General features: G+C 37.1%; 1 protein-coding gene across 1 annotated transcript; it reads left to right on the forward strand.

The window, feature by feature from the left end:
- The first annotated feature begins 12,558 nt into the window (after positions 1-12,558).
- Positions 12,559-16,300, forward strand: LOC141435912 (phospholipid phosphatase 5-like). Its single transcript, XM_074098751.1, has one exon. It carries the CDS (start codon positions 12,659-12,661, stop codon positions 13,559-13,561), a length of 903 nt encoding a protein of 300 aa, XP_073954852.1. The 5' UTR covers positions 12,559-12,658; the 3' UTR covers positions 13,562-16,300.
- Positions 16,301-16,304: the final 4 nt, after the last annotated feature.

Raw genomic sequence — 16,304 nt, forward strand, 5'->3', positions numbered from 1 at the left:
GTATAAATCTAGTATGTGATTTATTGAATCAGGCGTTACTTTGCGGAGGTCCAATCAATGTACTAAAAGAATTTCCTTGCTCACCCGCGACGATAGCTAAGCTTATGCAAAATATGCGTGTTCATGCAGTTCCTCCACCTCCACACTGTAAGAACACACACAAATCACACAAACCCATCCATCACCACCACCACACACACTGACGCGTTTCGAACTCAACCAGAGTTCATCTTTAGAGTAACACAACCGTACACCATGCTACCAGTTGTTAGACTAACAAGTCTCAAGGTCGCGGGTGAGTAAGGAAATTCTTTTAGTACATTTCTAGTATGTGATAAACAACGGCTCATTAGTCTTACAAAGTAAGGATTAATTCTCACCATCTCACCGGAACGGATACCTAGAGCGAACGGGCGCGTGCAAACTGGGCACGTTCTTTGAGGATTACATACGGATTTACACTTTGATTATACGGACATTACGTAAGGCGGCGTGGACGCACTATTGATTTAATTAGATCATTAATATAAGCTCTATGAAAGTAGGCCGCAGCATTTCGATAATGAAAAGAAACTGAAGGCACGATACAAAATATTACCTTTCCGTTCCTGCAAAAAAATGGCCAAGACTGAGTCGGACTGGCGCTCCGACGGGCTACAGGTTACCCGCAGCTTATCTCGCTTGTACAACCGAGTTCATAAACTTGTGAGCAAAAATTGGATCAAAAATATCTGAACACGACTCTATTGTTAACGGCGTAGAGGCGTATTCAGATATTTTTGATCAAATTTTTGCTCACAAGTTTATGAACTCGACTGTCCAACGGTTTTTAGGACTAGCCGTAATCTAATTAGTTGAAGTCAGAAACAGCTTTGATGTTAGGCAGGGTACATATTATTAGTCTCGTCAGGTCGTTGTTTCACTTCAACATCTCTGGCCTATATATGTCCCACTAGTGGGCACAGGCTCATCTACGAAGAAGAGGGATTAGACTCGGTTCCCAAAAAGCCAGCAAATCATACATTAACCGCCTGAGCCTAACGGGAATTTAGTTCCGGATGTTTAGTTAGGACAGACGGACATGGCGAGACTATATTAAGGGTTTCATGTACCTAGGACTATGAAACCTTATTTCCAGTCATTACCTAACCAACTAAGAAAAGTTGAGGATTGCCGACTTCGTTATTACAAAGGACAATATCTCAAATACGGCTGAACCGATTTTAATAAAAACCTGCGTCGAAATAGGTCCATCTGTTTTAGAGTCACAGACAGACAGCCATTGACGTCAAACCTATATATAACACCCCTCTTTTTGCGTCGGCGGTAGAAAAAGCGCTTGTCATTCAACTTTGCCAGTTAAACTTTTTCATTACGTTACTACAAGTAACTAACTATCGACTACCTTTACAATGTATCATGTGTCCGCCTTATGGGGCCATTACACCAAAGATAATACAACTACTACGTTCATTACACTGCCTGCACCGATCAACGGTAATCGAGTGCGTGCTTACTTAGCTAATAATCTTGTACTGTCGAACGTTCTCACAGTAAGTGTCGCAATGAATTCCCTTGTCGAGCAATGCGATGTCACTATGACTTTTTCTACGAAAAGGTTCCACAGTGGATCACGACTCGATTGGTTCAATAGTACCTACGTGTGTCCGATTAGAGTAAACGACTTTTTTTCTGGATAAAACATAATAAAATGTAAGTTAAAAATATACCTTAAAAATGTACCTATAGCTGGGTATTCGCTGGATATTTGGCTGCGATACTTAAAATAGTAAATTGTTCATAACTTTTTGTTAAATTAGTTGCTTGCAGCAAGACCTTAACGTCAAAAAATCTTCAAGATACTAACGCCATCTCGCGATATTTCGCCTGTCTTTTAGCCCTCATTGACAAAATAAAAAACATGTGTCAAATATTTTTTTACAATCAAACTGACTGACGTTCGATTGTTTTAGGAAACAAGCCTTTTCAGTCTTTTAACTAACAATCACCGCCGATGCACAGACGGCCGGAACTATTGCATCATTAATCATTACAAATACAATTTTTGTACGCCACACTCCATAACACACTCGCTATGTATACGAAGTAAATAAACAAAAACACTTGGCTTTATGTAACTCATTAGTGATATAGAATAGACGTGTGTTTATTGAATTGACGTGTTACGATTTGATTGAGAACTTGGCGTTACTACGGCTTTCACTACCTTCGTGCTGAATGAATGAAGTTAATTCGTCATAGTAAAATAATGTGTTGCCGTCGCTTATTGAATGAGAGAATAAAAATAAAATTCCCTATTTAAGTTTTTACATCTGAATAGCTGTGTTAACGTAAACGCAATATAAACACACGCACACGAACACGCACGCACATGTGCGCACGAAATTTTTTTTACTTTTAAATATTAGTAGGATTACGATTAACTATCCTCTCGTAGACGGCTAATTACGTAAGTATGTAGTTCGCATAATTGTACTCTCTCTGTCGGTGCACTGGCTTGTGCTGCAGGTTATAACCCTAAGTTAAACGGTTTGACCTTGCGTGGTGCTGAAGCCGTGGCTTCATTTGGAACGGTGCGACGTTCTATCATTAGGACTTGAACTTGGTTACTGAAAAGTGTTATTCTAGGTTATTAGCGCAGTGGTGCATAAGTACAGTAAAGGGCAAAGATATCGACACGGCCAAAGTTGCAAAAATATGTATACCTACACGTCTTTATGCACTTAACATAAAGGCCGTGTATACATATTTTTGCAACTTTGGCCGTGTCGATATCTTTGTGCTATTGATGTCATATTGAAATTACATACGTCTGCCAAAGAAATCATAACGAAATTGATTATTAAAAAGTTCTCTGGTTGTACATGAATCAGTTTGTTCGACAGCACAGAACTTTCGGCACGCCAGTCAAGGTTTTTTTCCGTAAACGCAGTCTCAAATTATTCGATAGTTCACGTAACCAGTCATTATTGAGTCCCAGTACAAGGTATTCAGTTAAAAAAGCGGTCAAGCCTCGCAATCTATTGCGAAGCTAACGAACGTGTAATGTATATCACGGCGGATAACTCTGGCCAAAGATCTCTAGTCAACGACCTCATGAAAACAATAGTTACAGAACAGTTCCTAATACACTAAAAAAAATATGCGGCTAAAAAGTGAAGTTCTTTGTATTAAAACTTGTGATAGGTAAGTGCGACGTAAATTTACGAACGAATTTTTTATGGTGTTTACAAAAAAAAACATCAAAATAAATTATTTGCCATACCTACGAGTAGGTACTTACACAACACAAGTATACTTGCAAATACATATATGTAATATAATGAAGTCGGTTAAAATAGAATTTACAATACAATACCTATACAGATAGATGAAGTTATTGCTTATTTACAGCCGCACTTAACCATTCAAAGTTTTATTAATAAATTAAATCGTCTAAAAAAACTGAATGACAATTTAGATAATTAAATAAGTAATTCTAATATGTCTAATCTAGTGCGTTTTCAAAATATTCGTGAATTGTATAATAAGGCCTGCCTACAAAATAATGCTTCAGTTTTCTGTCAAATGTAGGTACTTACTTAAATCGCTACAGTCTTTTATGTCATCTTTTCGTTTTTATTTTTATTTTCCATAAGTATTTACAATACACTGCCATAGAATGTTTCTCACACGGGCTCACAGCTTGTATATATATAATGTATCTGAAAATAAGACAAAATTGCATAAGAGAGGAAATTAACAATTACAAAGAAAAAGAAAACTTACAATACAATATACAGTGTGACGAGCTCTTAGGAACAAACGCAAAGGGAACTCACGATTGAATAAAACAATAAACATTCTTTGGTACAAGCAACTAAAATTTTAATACAATCTTTTATTTAACTTCCAATACTTGATTGTAAGTACAGTCAAGGAAACTGAATCACGTACCAGGGTGGAACCTTTTTCTAACCAATTTCGCTATGATTTCTTTGGCAGATGTATGGGATGTCAACGTGACATTAGTAGCACCCTGGTACGTGATTTAGTTTCCTTGGCTGTACGTCGGTTTTGTTAAGGTCAAATCTCGCAAGTGAAATTTCACACTTCTATTAGGATTTACTTGAAATTTGATACGATAGGTCTGTACGGTTTTATGTATATAGTTCGGAAGACAATGCGAGTTAAAAGGCTTTAGCAATATGTTTTCACAAAATGTACATTTAGTCGCCTGTTGTAACCATTTTAAAGAAAAGAAAGAAAGAAAGAAAATACATTTATTCACAACACAAGACAACAATATTATTAGATGCAAAAAAACAACACAAAGTTATATGTCATTGCGGTTGTGAATCAGACACTGGCTCAGCATAATGCTGAAGCGTTAAAAACACCCCAGCGCTGATTTTCAATGTAGTAGGTACTATTTTTAACCCCCGACGTAAAAAGAGCGGTGTTATAAGTTTGACCGCTATGTGTGTCTGTCTGTGGCACCGTAGCTCTTAAACGGGTGGACAGATTTGAATGCGTTTTTTTTATTTGAAATCAGGGTTTCTAGCGATGGTTTCTTAGACATGTTTTGTCAAAACCAATTCAGCCTTTTTGAGATATTGGACTTTGAAGTGACAAAGTCGGGGGTTTCCAACCTTTTGTTGGTTATTCTGAATTGTTGATTATGTGACAAAGATTCGTTATTGTAACTAAATAGACCTAAGCTGAAAATTCCAAGCCACTAGCGTGATATTAGACACCTTTACACGCCACATGAAGTGCTATAATCCGAGACAGATAACATCAAAGTGATGTAATTCAAGGAAAAGGCTATCGTCTGTCGTCATAAAACACTGCCAGTACGTTAACTCGTCCGACGACATCGTTACAGAGTGCACTATCACTTGTGAGTGCTAATGTTATCCAACGTTATGTAAAAATTACTTAGCCAAGGATTATCCTCAGCCAAATAAAGTAATTCATCCAAATTATATATGTGAGATACCACAAAAGTATTTAACTCTAATACAATTTAGTTGTAAGAAAAGTTTAAAGAAATACGTCTTCTCTCTCCACGGTCGTGGTGCGGTTGGGAGGCTACTACGAAAATCGAAGTTCGTATCGTACCGTCCCTCTCAAAGTTCAAAGTTTTATTTACTCGAATCATGGTAGAAAATCAGTGTAGATCAACACAATTCACCATACATTGGCATACAAAATTTTATAATCGTAGGGTGACGGCACCAATCATGGGCATGTTAAGCACAGTAGTATCCAGTAATGGACAGCAAGGATTCAACACCTTATAGCTCACTATTCATGAACTTTACCAGTTATGATCATCAGTTATCTGCACATAAGTGTTATTAGTCTTAATATTGGGTTAGCGGAAAAAATATTCCATTATTGGTTCCTGTCCATGACTGATGCCCTCACCTCACCCTATCTAATAAATAATAATAATAACTCTCACTCTTGTATTAAATAATATTAACGTCAGCGGGACGACAATATGTATATACGAAGTTCGGCATTTCGTAATAAAGGGCCAGCAGGGCTACTACGAAACTCGAAACTCGAAGTTCGTATCGTGCGGTCCCTCTGACACTTATACTATTTAATACGAGAGCGAGAGGGACGGTACGATACGAACTTCGAGTTTCGTAGTAGCCCTGCAGCTTCCTCGGACAAACAATTAGTTTGGCTATTCAAAGAGGAAACGCTGCCAGCATATTTGGGACCTTGCCAAAGGGGTAGGTTAACTCTTTAAGTAATTTGTTTTAGTTTTATAGGTTTTATTTTATTTTATTTAAGTATTTTAAGTTTAGGACAGGTAGTTTTATTAATTTAATGCTTATTGTTATGCAAATTATGACTTTGTAGATGGTAAACACCTAGTAAGGGTCAATAGTGAACCTTCAAGACGCCTAAGTCCGTGTAGTGCCCAGTTTCGGGATAGGATGAAGCCATCTCTTTCCGTGGGTATCGTTAAAATGCCACTATTGTCAACTACGAACTCTTGGCTCCAGCACTTCAGCGTGGCAGATAAGGTGAAACCTCCACTGTTTTCCCAAAACCGTCGATATAAATAAGGAGAGGAGAAGGTAATAAATATTGCAACTGTACAGTTATTCAAACTATCCTTATAACTAAAACTATTAACTATAGGTAGATTGAAGTACCCCACTGTTCCAATACCTCCCATGACTTCCATTTTATTTATTTGAGCACCTGGTCCCGCGAACTGAGCATAATTTGCGGTTCATTGTCATTGAACTATCATTAAGCTGCAAAAAGAGTTACAATCAGGGTACATGACCCGTGGCCACACGCGATTTTCACTCTTACAGCCGGCTGTGCCGTCTGACATAATGGGTATCAAACGTTCATCGCATCGAAACATCAAGGGGGATTTTCGCTTGCGATGTTTTTATAGCACAAATAATTATATGAACTTATGATTACGTGAGTACGTTCACTTTTTTTGAGAGGACGTTTCCGGCGTGTTGTTGCATAACGCGCCCTGCGCCTACGCCGGTCTCGTGTGACCTCTTTATGACCACGGGAGGTCGCCCTCAGACAAAGTTTAATTCCAAATTTCCAACCACAGAATAAGTATAGAACAGACTAACTCGAACTAGCGTCAAAGGTTGCATGTATAATAGGCTAGTATCCTAACAAAATCTAATTAGTCTAATTATCAGAAAATATTGGACATGTATTTTTTCTTTTATCAATTATACAAAAAAAATATGCATAGACAAGGTGGGCCCTGTAACAGAAACAGAAAATTAAACCACAGCTTCCACTCTTCATCTTGAGCTAATTTAGTTTTACAACTTTTGAAAATAACTATTATGATTTTTATTACAGTTTAAAGTTTAATTGGACAAGCAATGTATACCGAAATCAGTCATTTTGTTACGTGACAGACGATGTCAGGCAATTGGATGCCGTACATTGTAAATACCATTTAATTTGTTTGGAATAAACATAATGATAAAATTACTTAATTTTTGAAAGTTGCAGAACTAAAGTAGTCCCATTTGAGTAGCAGAACCTGGGTTTTAATTTTTTGCTCCTGTTACAGGGCCCACCCGGTATAAACATTACTTATTTTGTGATATAAGCAGTTAAAGTTCCGTGTGACGTCACGCCGTGTAACACTTTTTAGCGGCAAATACATCTTTATCATTCTTTGTTTGATTGATAAAAGAAAAAACACTTCCACTTTTTAGAGTTCTGTTGTCAAAATGGCAATTAAAAACTTATCCCTTATACTTTCGCCATGCCTGTCTGTCTATCTGTCTGTCCGTCCGTCCGCGGCTTTTTTCAGAGACTATCTGTGCTAGAAAGCTATAATTTTGCACGGACATAATGTTAGCAACTATGCCGACAAAATGTTAAAAAAAATTGTCAAAAAATTTTTTTAGGTTATCTACCGGGTAGGTACCGTTGATGTAAAGTGGGGGTGTGTTTATTTCTTCTCTAACCCTATAGTGCGGGGTGTCGTTGAATAGGTAGGTGTTTTAAAAGCAGGCTGCTGAAATAACTTAAAAGGCCATATCTGGGGGCACGGCAGTGCCCCCGCCAAGTCAAGCAAAAAAGCGGTACATATGATGTCTTGTGAACTAGTACAGGATTTTTCTTAGGTATACGGAAAATTCGCAAGTTCGGAAACATCTCTTCCATACAGTGCCGGCCTCCATATAGTATTTTATTATTGCATTAGAAACAATTTTACAATAATACGACATATCAAGTCGGTATACTTAAAAATGATAACTTTAAGTGGGTCAAACGAAATCAAAATGTCTAAACGGCTTATGCGCTACATACAAAATGAATGAACAAACAAATAAACAACTAAGAGTAAAGTGTAGGTGTTACCAAAATAGGAATAAAAAAACGTTCCTACGACTTAAGAATGAAGACGGACATTATAAACCGGTACACAAAAAAAAAGGTAAAGTGTATGTCATAACACACATTATTATGTTGTTCAGATGACGATGTAAGTAGAGAGCATTTGTTTTTGCAAACAAGTTCTCAATGCGAGCACTAGACGTACAGATGTGAATAGAAAGTGTTTAGTCTCGGGGCAGTGCACTTGTTTCGAGTCAGGAAGTAAGGAAACGCCGGTGAACACGGCTTTGACTCAAGCAACTCGGGCTTAACCGGTCCCGCAATTACCTCCACATTCGTATTCGGAAAATTCCAGTACAGAATAGGTGTAATGCTACTTAAGGATCCCGTTCCAGTCTACCGGCGGTTCCTGACTTTTCGAAGATCGTGATTGATTGCAGAACCACGTAATTGGTGCATACCTTTTATGAGTGATGGGCATTAGACTAATCATGGGCCTTTTACGTAGGTGTTAATGCCTACCTAAACAGGGTCAGCGGTGCATTCAAGACGGATTGCGAAACCGGAATATGACGCGAGCGGAATGTTTGTAATTACACTTTTATTTTATTGCATATTTTGCACTCAAAGCTCAACGTGCCGTAAAACTTTCGACAACTTTTTTAGGATAACAAGGCATATTTATTACATTTAGAGGCCTATTGACATAAAAGACGACTGTTTATTTCTAACTCAACTCATTTACGTTGGCGTTCGGATACTTAACATAGAAATTAAGGTAACAAGATGTTTAAGTAACGGAAACAAGCGATAATTTGACGGTAATTGCATAAGTATTGTGCCCTTCTAAGCGGTTACCGTGTGCGAAAGTGACGTAGGCTTGACCAATGTGTCAGACAAAAACTTAGTAAGTAGGTACAGTGGGAGTAGGAAAACCTTCGTCAGCTTCGATCAAAAATTTAGTACTAATTTTTGATCGAAGTTCGTCAGTTATTAAATTGATTCCTTTATACAGTCATAGACTCTTAGTACGTTTTTAAACCAAAGCACTAAGTAGACAAGGGCATATCAAATTATACTTACATGACATGATAATAAGGGTCAAAATAGTATACACCTCTAAAATATATCTAGTTAGATATCAATACCAAACCTTTTTAATAAACAGCGTCGTAAGAGTTTGAATCAAATAATGTTCTATTTTATTGTCAGTGTTTGTCAGTGCCAAGGTGTAGTGGTAGGGTTGCTATGGTCACCTTTAAACAAGATTATGTTTAGCACTTGTTTAGCAGGTTGACGTAGTTTGATGCAGTATGTCATACTCAATTGGTAAAGCAGATTATCGCTCACACTGAGCAAAGGAAAATAGATCTTAAGGTGACGAACCTTTTTTTACTCCGACTGTACCTATATGGCAGGGCTTTTGTTCAGTGTCAATCCCAGACTCATCTAGGTTCAGAATTTACCATAATGCCACGGTACCTAAGTGATAATGATAATATTAAACCGTGGTGACATAGGTATATGGTTCTATTTAAATATAAATGTGCAACACTCGGAAGTGATGACTTACACGAGTGTAGAATTACAATAAAACTATAATAGTAATTTCCACTATCTTACATAAGTAGAACAGAACAATTATCTGCCCACGTCGTTCTAAAAATACATGTTAATAAATTGAGTATCAATAGACTTATCAATAGAAAATCTTCTAACGAATGAATCGTACCTATTCCGATGCCCACTCTTCTCCATGCAAGTAGGTAGGTATCTCTATCTATGTGTATGATAATAGGTACTTACGTTGAACATTTATACCCATCATTGACTAGTAAAGTGCGTTAAGTAATCACGTAACTTTCCACATCACAGGAGTCTATGTTTGTATTGGTTTTCAATATTTAGGCAAGTCATAGGTACATTGACTTGTGGGTAGCGACGTTATCTTCAAGCATATCTAAAAAAAGGTTTATGTTATGACTAGACTATTCCCACGGCTTCGCAGTTGGATTGAAATTCCGGGATAGTACTAAATTCACATGGGAATTTCCAAAAATTACATCTCAAATCCTGTAATCCTAGTGGTTGAGATTTCAAGATTTTATCCCGATTCCTAGAAATATCAGGATAAAAGTAGCAAGTCGTGAGAGTTGTGGGCAATCTGTGGATGCAAGCGGCAAGTGGACTCCTTTGTTCAGGAGTGGACGTCTTCCGGCTGATGATGATAATATTGAGAACAATAAGAGCTGTAATATTCTATTGCTCCACATTCGACACATTTATCACTTCAGTGATATTTCCACAGATAAGTGGGTATCATTTCACAAATTACTTTTGTATTTTTTAGGAAAAATCAGCTATCGCTTAGCACCCTTTATTCCCCAGAAGAAAACGGGCGCACTGAGCGAACCAACAGGAAAGTTAAGGCGCGTGCTAGCTGATGATGAAGCAAAGGAAATAATTTTAATGAAATCTATAAAATCTCCATCACATTCGCATTTCCCAATACTTAAAGTGAACTTTGGTGTTACACGTCGATATTGCACCTAAAAGTGGCTGCGGTCAATCGTTGCACATCACCGTGACGCGTTTGCAATACGTTTATTTCCTTGATTCATGCGAAATTGGATTAGTTGGTGCCGTATACTTACAATATGGTGGAGTATACCCTACAGTAGGGAATAAGTATGCATGGAACACAAATTCTCTCCTAAATTTATAGATACAAAACTGGATAATAAAACGTAAAAATCATCAATACATCTGTTGAAAAATAAGAAAGATATGAGCGAATGAATTTTGCATTCTATATTTTTTTAGAACCAAACATTTTTTAGAACAGACCATCGAACATCATCATCGAGCATTCTTGAAATTTGTATTAGGTACGTTTATAAGGTCACTAATCATTTTTATAGCCAATTTGGTGATGTAACAAACGGAACAGAGTAGTGTTTTGGTCATTACTTAGGTACCTATGTAGGCCATTACTGTATACATAGTAGTAAAACTTAAGTTCCAAGTTGCATTCACTTGCCGTCTGATGATCGCAATAGGTACTCGTACAGTGATTTCGTAAATGTAAGTAAACAACTTATCAAAAGTGATATAACTCGTGATATAAAACAGGACACCGACGAATGGAAGTGAATGTCATATAGAAAGAAAGAAAGAAAACATTTATTCTTGACATTACATGACGTGACGTGACATGGATAAGAATAATAATAATAAAAATAGAAAAAGAATTCGCGCTGTCATCGTTCATCCACCATTACATCTCATATACTTATTTCGAAGATTCTGCGTTACTTGCCTGCCTGTTTTTTAAACTGGGTGAGACATGGAAAGCTTGCCGACCGAGTCATAACACCGTTGCAATCAGCATAATGTAGCCGCTGTGGGGCTAATAAAGAAAGAAATTTGATTCAACTGGTTTTTTTCTTTTTTAAATTTATTTTATATTTAACTTGTAATTTACTGTGCAGAAAAACGCAAAAAGGGCCATGTTAGCGTACCTAATGCCACGGTAAGCCGCAACGCTGGTTTTCTTAATGACGCTTTGGGCAACCGAGCTTTGCTCGGGCTAGAACTCGATAATAAGCGTTTTCCCAGAAATAAGACCAAGCTAGATCGATTTGTCATCCTCGAAAACCCCCACACCAAATTTCATCGAAATCGTTGGAGCCGTTTCCGAGATTCTGATTATATAGATACTCGTATAGGTTCATATATATACACATATACAAGAATTGCTCATATAAAGGATTAGATTAAATAACCTTAAAACGTTACGAGTTTAGGTACAGTCACCAGCATTAATATCTATCACAGTGGAGCGTGCAAAAATATCTGACACGTCCTTCCGGCCCTAGAAATAGAGTCGTATCAGATATTTATGCACGCTTATTGTGTCAACTATTGGTGTTGGTGACTGTACTTAATTCTCCCCACCTTACAACAGATTAGGTAGGTACAGTCACCTGCATTAATATGTAGGTAAACGTTTCATGCCTCTCAAAGGCAAGTATATGCAGATTATTTAAAAAGTAGATGCATGCACATGCATAACGTTCCGAATGACGCATCTTATAACATACTTACTTTTGGAAATGAGGAAACGTGACCGTAATAATAATTACTGATTAAACAGATTGCAAACTAGTGTTCGGCAGCTACTATGTTTACCTACCAGCCAGACAGTAGGTATTATTAGCAGCTTTGAGAGTACAATCAGAAGCAGCAGTGGTTGAGCAGTTACGGTGTTCACAATGATCTACACACGACTCTACTGCCAAGGTAATAAGAGTGTGTAGGTAGATCATTTTGAGCACCACAACTGCTAATCTACTTCTGCTGTTGACTGTACAATTGGAATGACGACTAAAAGGGATAAACGATAACGGCGGGAAGCTCTCTTATCACGGAGCACTAACCAAACGCTTAATCTTGTGGACACATGGTTCCGAAAAACTGAATTGCTTAGGAAATAAAGATTTTTTTCAGTAGTCAAAACTCAAGGAATATTGATCATTGCAAGTATCTAATCAACTCGTCGTTGATTATGCTAAAAATACAAATATGGATAAAACCTTTACAAAAAAAAAATAAGCACGAACTTAAATCAGCACAGACAGTTTATTACTCGTCTTGTTAAAACCGCCTTTGTAATCATACATTTGACAACTGACAACAAGTTTCACAATGACAGCATAACAAATAATAAAAATAATGAATAAATAAACACAACACACCATTGTGGACCCATGGCGCACTTAAAACAGCTGGCGCTATGTGGCCATCTGCAGCAAGTCCAAGAGAACACAATATATCGCATCTACTTGGAGAGATATTGGTGCGAGTGGTCCTTGTGATGGTGGTGTGCACCATGGCCTTTACGGTCCACCCTCGCATCCGCTGCATCACTCATGACCAACTATTAACCGATTATAAGCGACCCCGCCGACAGTCCTACATACCCCTCTGGGTAATGGTTTGCCTGATCATATTTATACCACTCATAATCTTCGCTCTTCCTTGGCTGCTGACTAAAAACTATATAGACACAACACAAGCTATTTTAGCATGGACCCTAGCTTTGTCGATTACAGCAATGATCACAGAAGTTATAAAGCTATCAGTTGGAAGACCACGGCCTGACTTCTTTTACCGGTGCTACCCGAACGGTAAAATCACCAAGGATCTGCATTGCGTTGGGGATGTAAGAGAGATCATGGAAGGCAGGAAGTCTTTTCCGAGCGGACACAGCAGTTTTGCATTCGCCTCTCTTGGTTTTCTCAGCCTGTGGATTTACGGAAAGCTAAAGTTAAAATGGCGAGGAAACGTAGCGAGGGTCTTTTGCTGCGTACCGCCGATGTTAACGGCGACTATTATAGCAGCCAGTCGTGTCTACGATAACCACCATCACTGGGAGGACGTTCTGGCAGGATCTGTCATTGGTAGTGTCTCGTCTTACTTCTGTTACTCCTATTACTACAACGCATTAGACTCCGAGCTCGCTGGTACTCCATACCCTCTGGCCGAGTCGGAATCGGACTCGAGCGACATGTTTTCCACCGTATTGTCAATTGCACCATCAAGCCTGTTGCAGTGTATACCTAAGTCTGCTCCCGCCCGTTTAGAAACTAAACCAGGAAGCAGAAAAAACAGCTCGGAAACAATACATTTTGTATAGCAAACGCCGGAAACGAAAATCTAGTCCAAGTCTCATTATTTTTCAACTTACTGGCACGTTGCTACTGCAACGCATATACACATACTTGTGTATAGTATAGTAATTTAATTATACATTTTCTAATCTATAAAAACAAACAAAACCTTTATTTTACTAACTTATATCTTTATTTCGTCATCAATTTTAGATTGTTTACCGCAGTACATCAAGGAACTTTTATATATATTATAAAATTTATTGTACAATAGTAACCATCAAAAATTTTCATTCCAAAAGATATCAGATCTTTCATGAAAATTTTACACTTTTTTCGAAATAACAGGGCATTTGTTGAATATACCTACAGGCGCGCTGACCAAAGTTTCAGCCACAATAATTAGCGTACATTTATTATGTGATTGAACTTAACAATTTAACATTTATTTCGTAGATAGTTAAACATATATCTATAACATTTCTATGCAGGTAAAAAATTAAGAACTTTGTGAAATCTTGCCCTTAAACAAGTGTAAAGACAACATTCTATTGATTTAAGCAAACTAAAAGTTCAGTCAGACGACCTACATAATAATTATAATAACATTAGAAAATTTGTTACCTAATCTAAAACATTGTTAGTAAAAATAATTAGTAATAATTACTTTAATGGAAGCCCATACAGATTTTAAGAAAAACATGAGATAAGAAAATTAAATGCAACTGGGGGCTCGCCAGGTATAAAATTAACCTAATTTAAGTATAATTAATAAGGCTAATGCAGTTCATTTATTAAAGTAATAGAGATTTATAGTCAGTTGAAATATGAATAGGTATTATGACTTCATTACATATATTAATGTTAAGTATTTCAAAATGTTACAAAATACATCTAAATAGTAATCTAAACTAATAAACTGCCTCGGCTTCTGTACAAAAGTTGATGCAGTTTATTAGTAGTAGTGGTGTGTAATTGGTGATTCTGATTATATGCGATCCAATAACACTAAGGAACCTATAGTTTGTCAAGCCGTTCTCTATTTCAAAAACGTGACACGTACACTGGATACATAAATAACAAAGTTTTTTGGTTATTGATTTGATGAGACAGAGGCCAAGTGTTGCCAACTTTGACTATTCAGTCAAGTTTCCTTATTTTTTCACTAGCTCGTCTAGCATTTTTCTAGTTTAACTGCTTTGATCTGCTCAGGAGAAAACAAGGGAGTTAAGTTCCCCTTACTTTTGCACTACATTTTCTGCCACTTTTCGTTCGGGTCGAAGTAACACGTGTACGACCGAACTTTCGGTTTCATTCTCGGTTAAGTTTTGGTATTAGCAGAAAATCTGGACCGATATCGAAACTAGGTTCGTAGGTTTTCATACAGCATTCGGGCTTGATCGGTCGTTAAAAGCCTCAGCCATCCGCGTATCTGCTAATTTTTGTAGCTACGTTGTTATTCAACATCAAATTGAGTGAATGCTCGCTTTTAGAGCTACCAACTATCATACATAACATAACGTTACAAAAGCTATAAATAGAACGCAAGTTAAAAACTCCTCATCCGGGCGAAACTAGAACAGAAACCAAAGTTTGGTTTCGGCAACATGCCTATACTAGTTTCGGTTGGACACTTACACGAAATACGCACAAAACTAAAGCACGCAAGCCATTGCCGGCTGCAGTGAGAAAATAACCTTTTAGCTAATTCCTAGAGGTTTGTAAAGACGCGAACATAAAACAAATACACATGGTGTATAGAAGTATCGTACATACGCACATTGTAATCGCCAACGACATAAAAAGTAAAAATGGAATGCACCTACATTGTAAATTCATACAAGTTTAATAAATTAAATGCGTATCGATCAAGTTTCTAAAACGTTATTGTATATATTATGTAAATAAAAATGAATGACTAAATGCGTTTATAAGCGCAAAACTCGGAAAAACAACTAAGTTTCTGTTAAAAAAAAACATTTTTAATACAAGCTTTTTTGCTGACTTGACTTTTTGTTGACTGTACTTGCATTGTCATCTAAACTGCATATCCGTACCAAATTTCAATTCGGTACTATTAACCATTGAAGAGTTCCCTCCTGCGGAGTCGATCTTGGCAGGATCACCCAGATCTCACTACCAGATTAGTGTATTGTCACCAAATTTACATAAGTATGCCAAATTTAAAGTCGATCGGACCACTAGAAGTGCGTCAAATTTAGCTTCCAAGACTTGACCCAAAGAAATAAAAAAACAGAGAAAGCTAAAGAAAAGCTTGTATTAAAAATATCCATTGTATGCCCGCAAAGTCGGAGCGAGCAGCTAAATCTTCTAATCTATAATAATATTATAAAGAGGAAAGATTTGGATTTTTGGATGTTTGTTACGAATTAACTCAAAAACTACTAGACCGATTTGAACAATTCTTGGTAGTTCCTTTAGCATCTTTCTTTTCGACGACCGGATGGCCTGCTTAGAGAACCTGACTACGAAGCTTGAGGTACCGGGTTCGATTCCCGGCCGGGCAGATATTTGTATAACTAAAACGAATGTTTGTTCTCGGGTCTTGGATGTTTAATATGTATTTCATCATCATCATATATTTATTACCAGAAAAAATTAGGGTTCCGTACTAAAACTTCAATAATGTGCCTCAAAGTGTAAAAAAGTTGCCATAAAACATGTTTCATCGCATGCGCTGTGGAAACTATTGATGATAGAATAAAAAAAATGTTTTACAATATTAAAATATAATCAGTATCTACCTAT

Source organism: Choristoneura fumiferana, chromosome Z (genome assembly GCF_025370935.1).
Source record: "Choristoneura fumiferana chromosome Z, NRCan_CFum_1, whole genome shotgun sequence".
Taxonomy (NCBI): Eukaryota; Metazoa; Arthropoda; class Insecta; order Lepidoptera; family Tortricidae; genus Choristoneura; species Choristoneura fumiferana.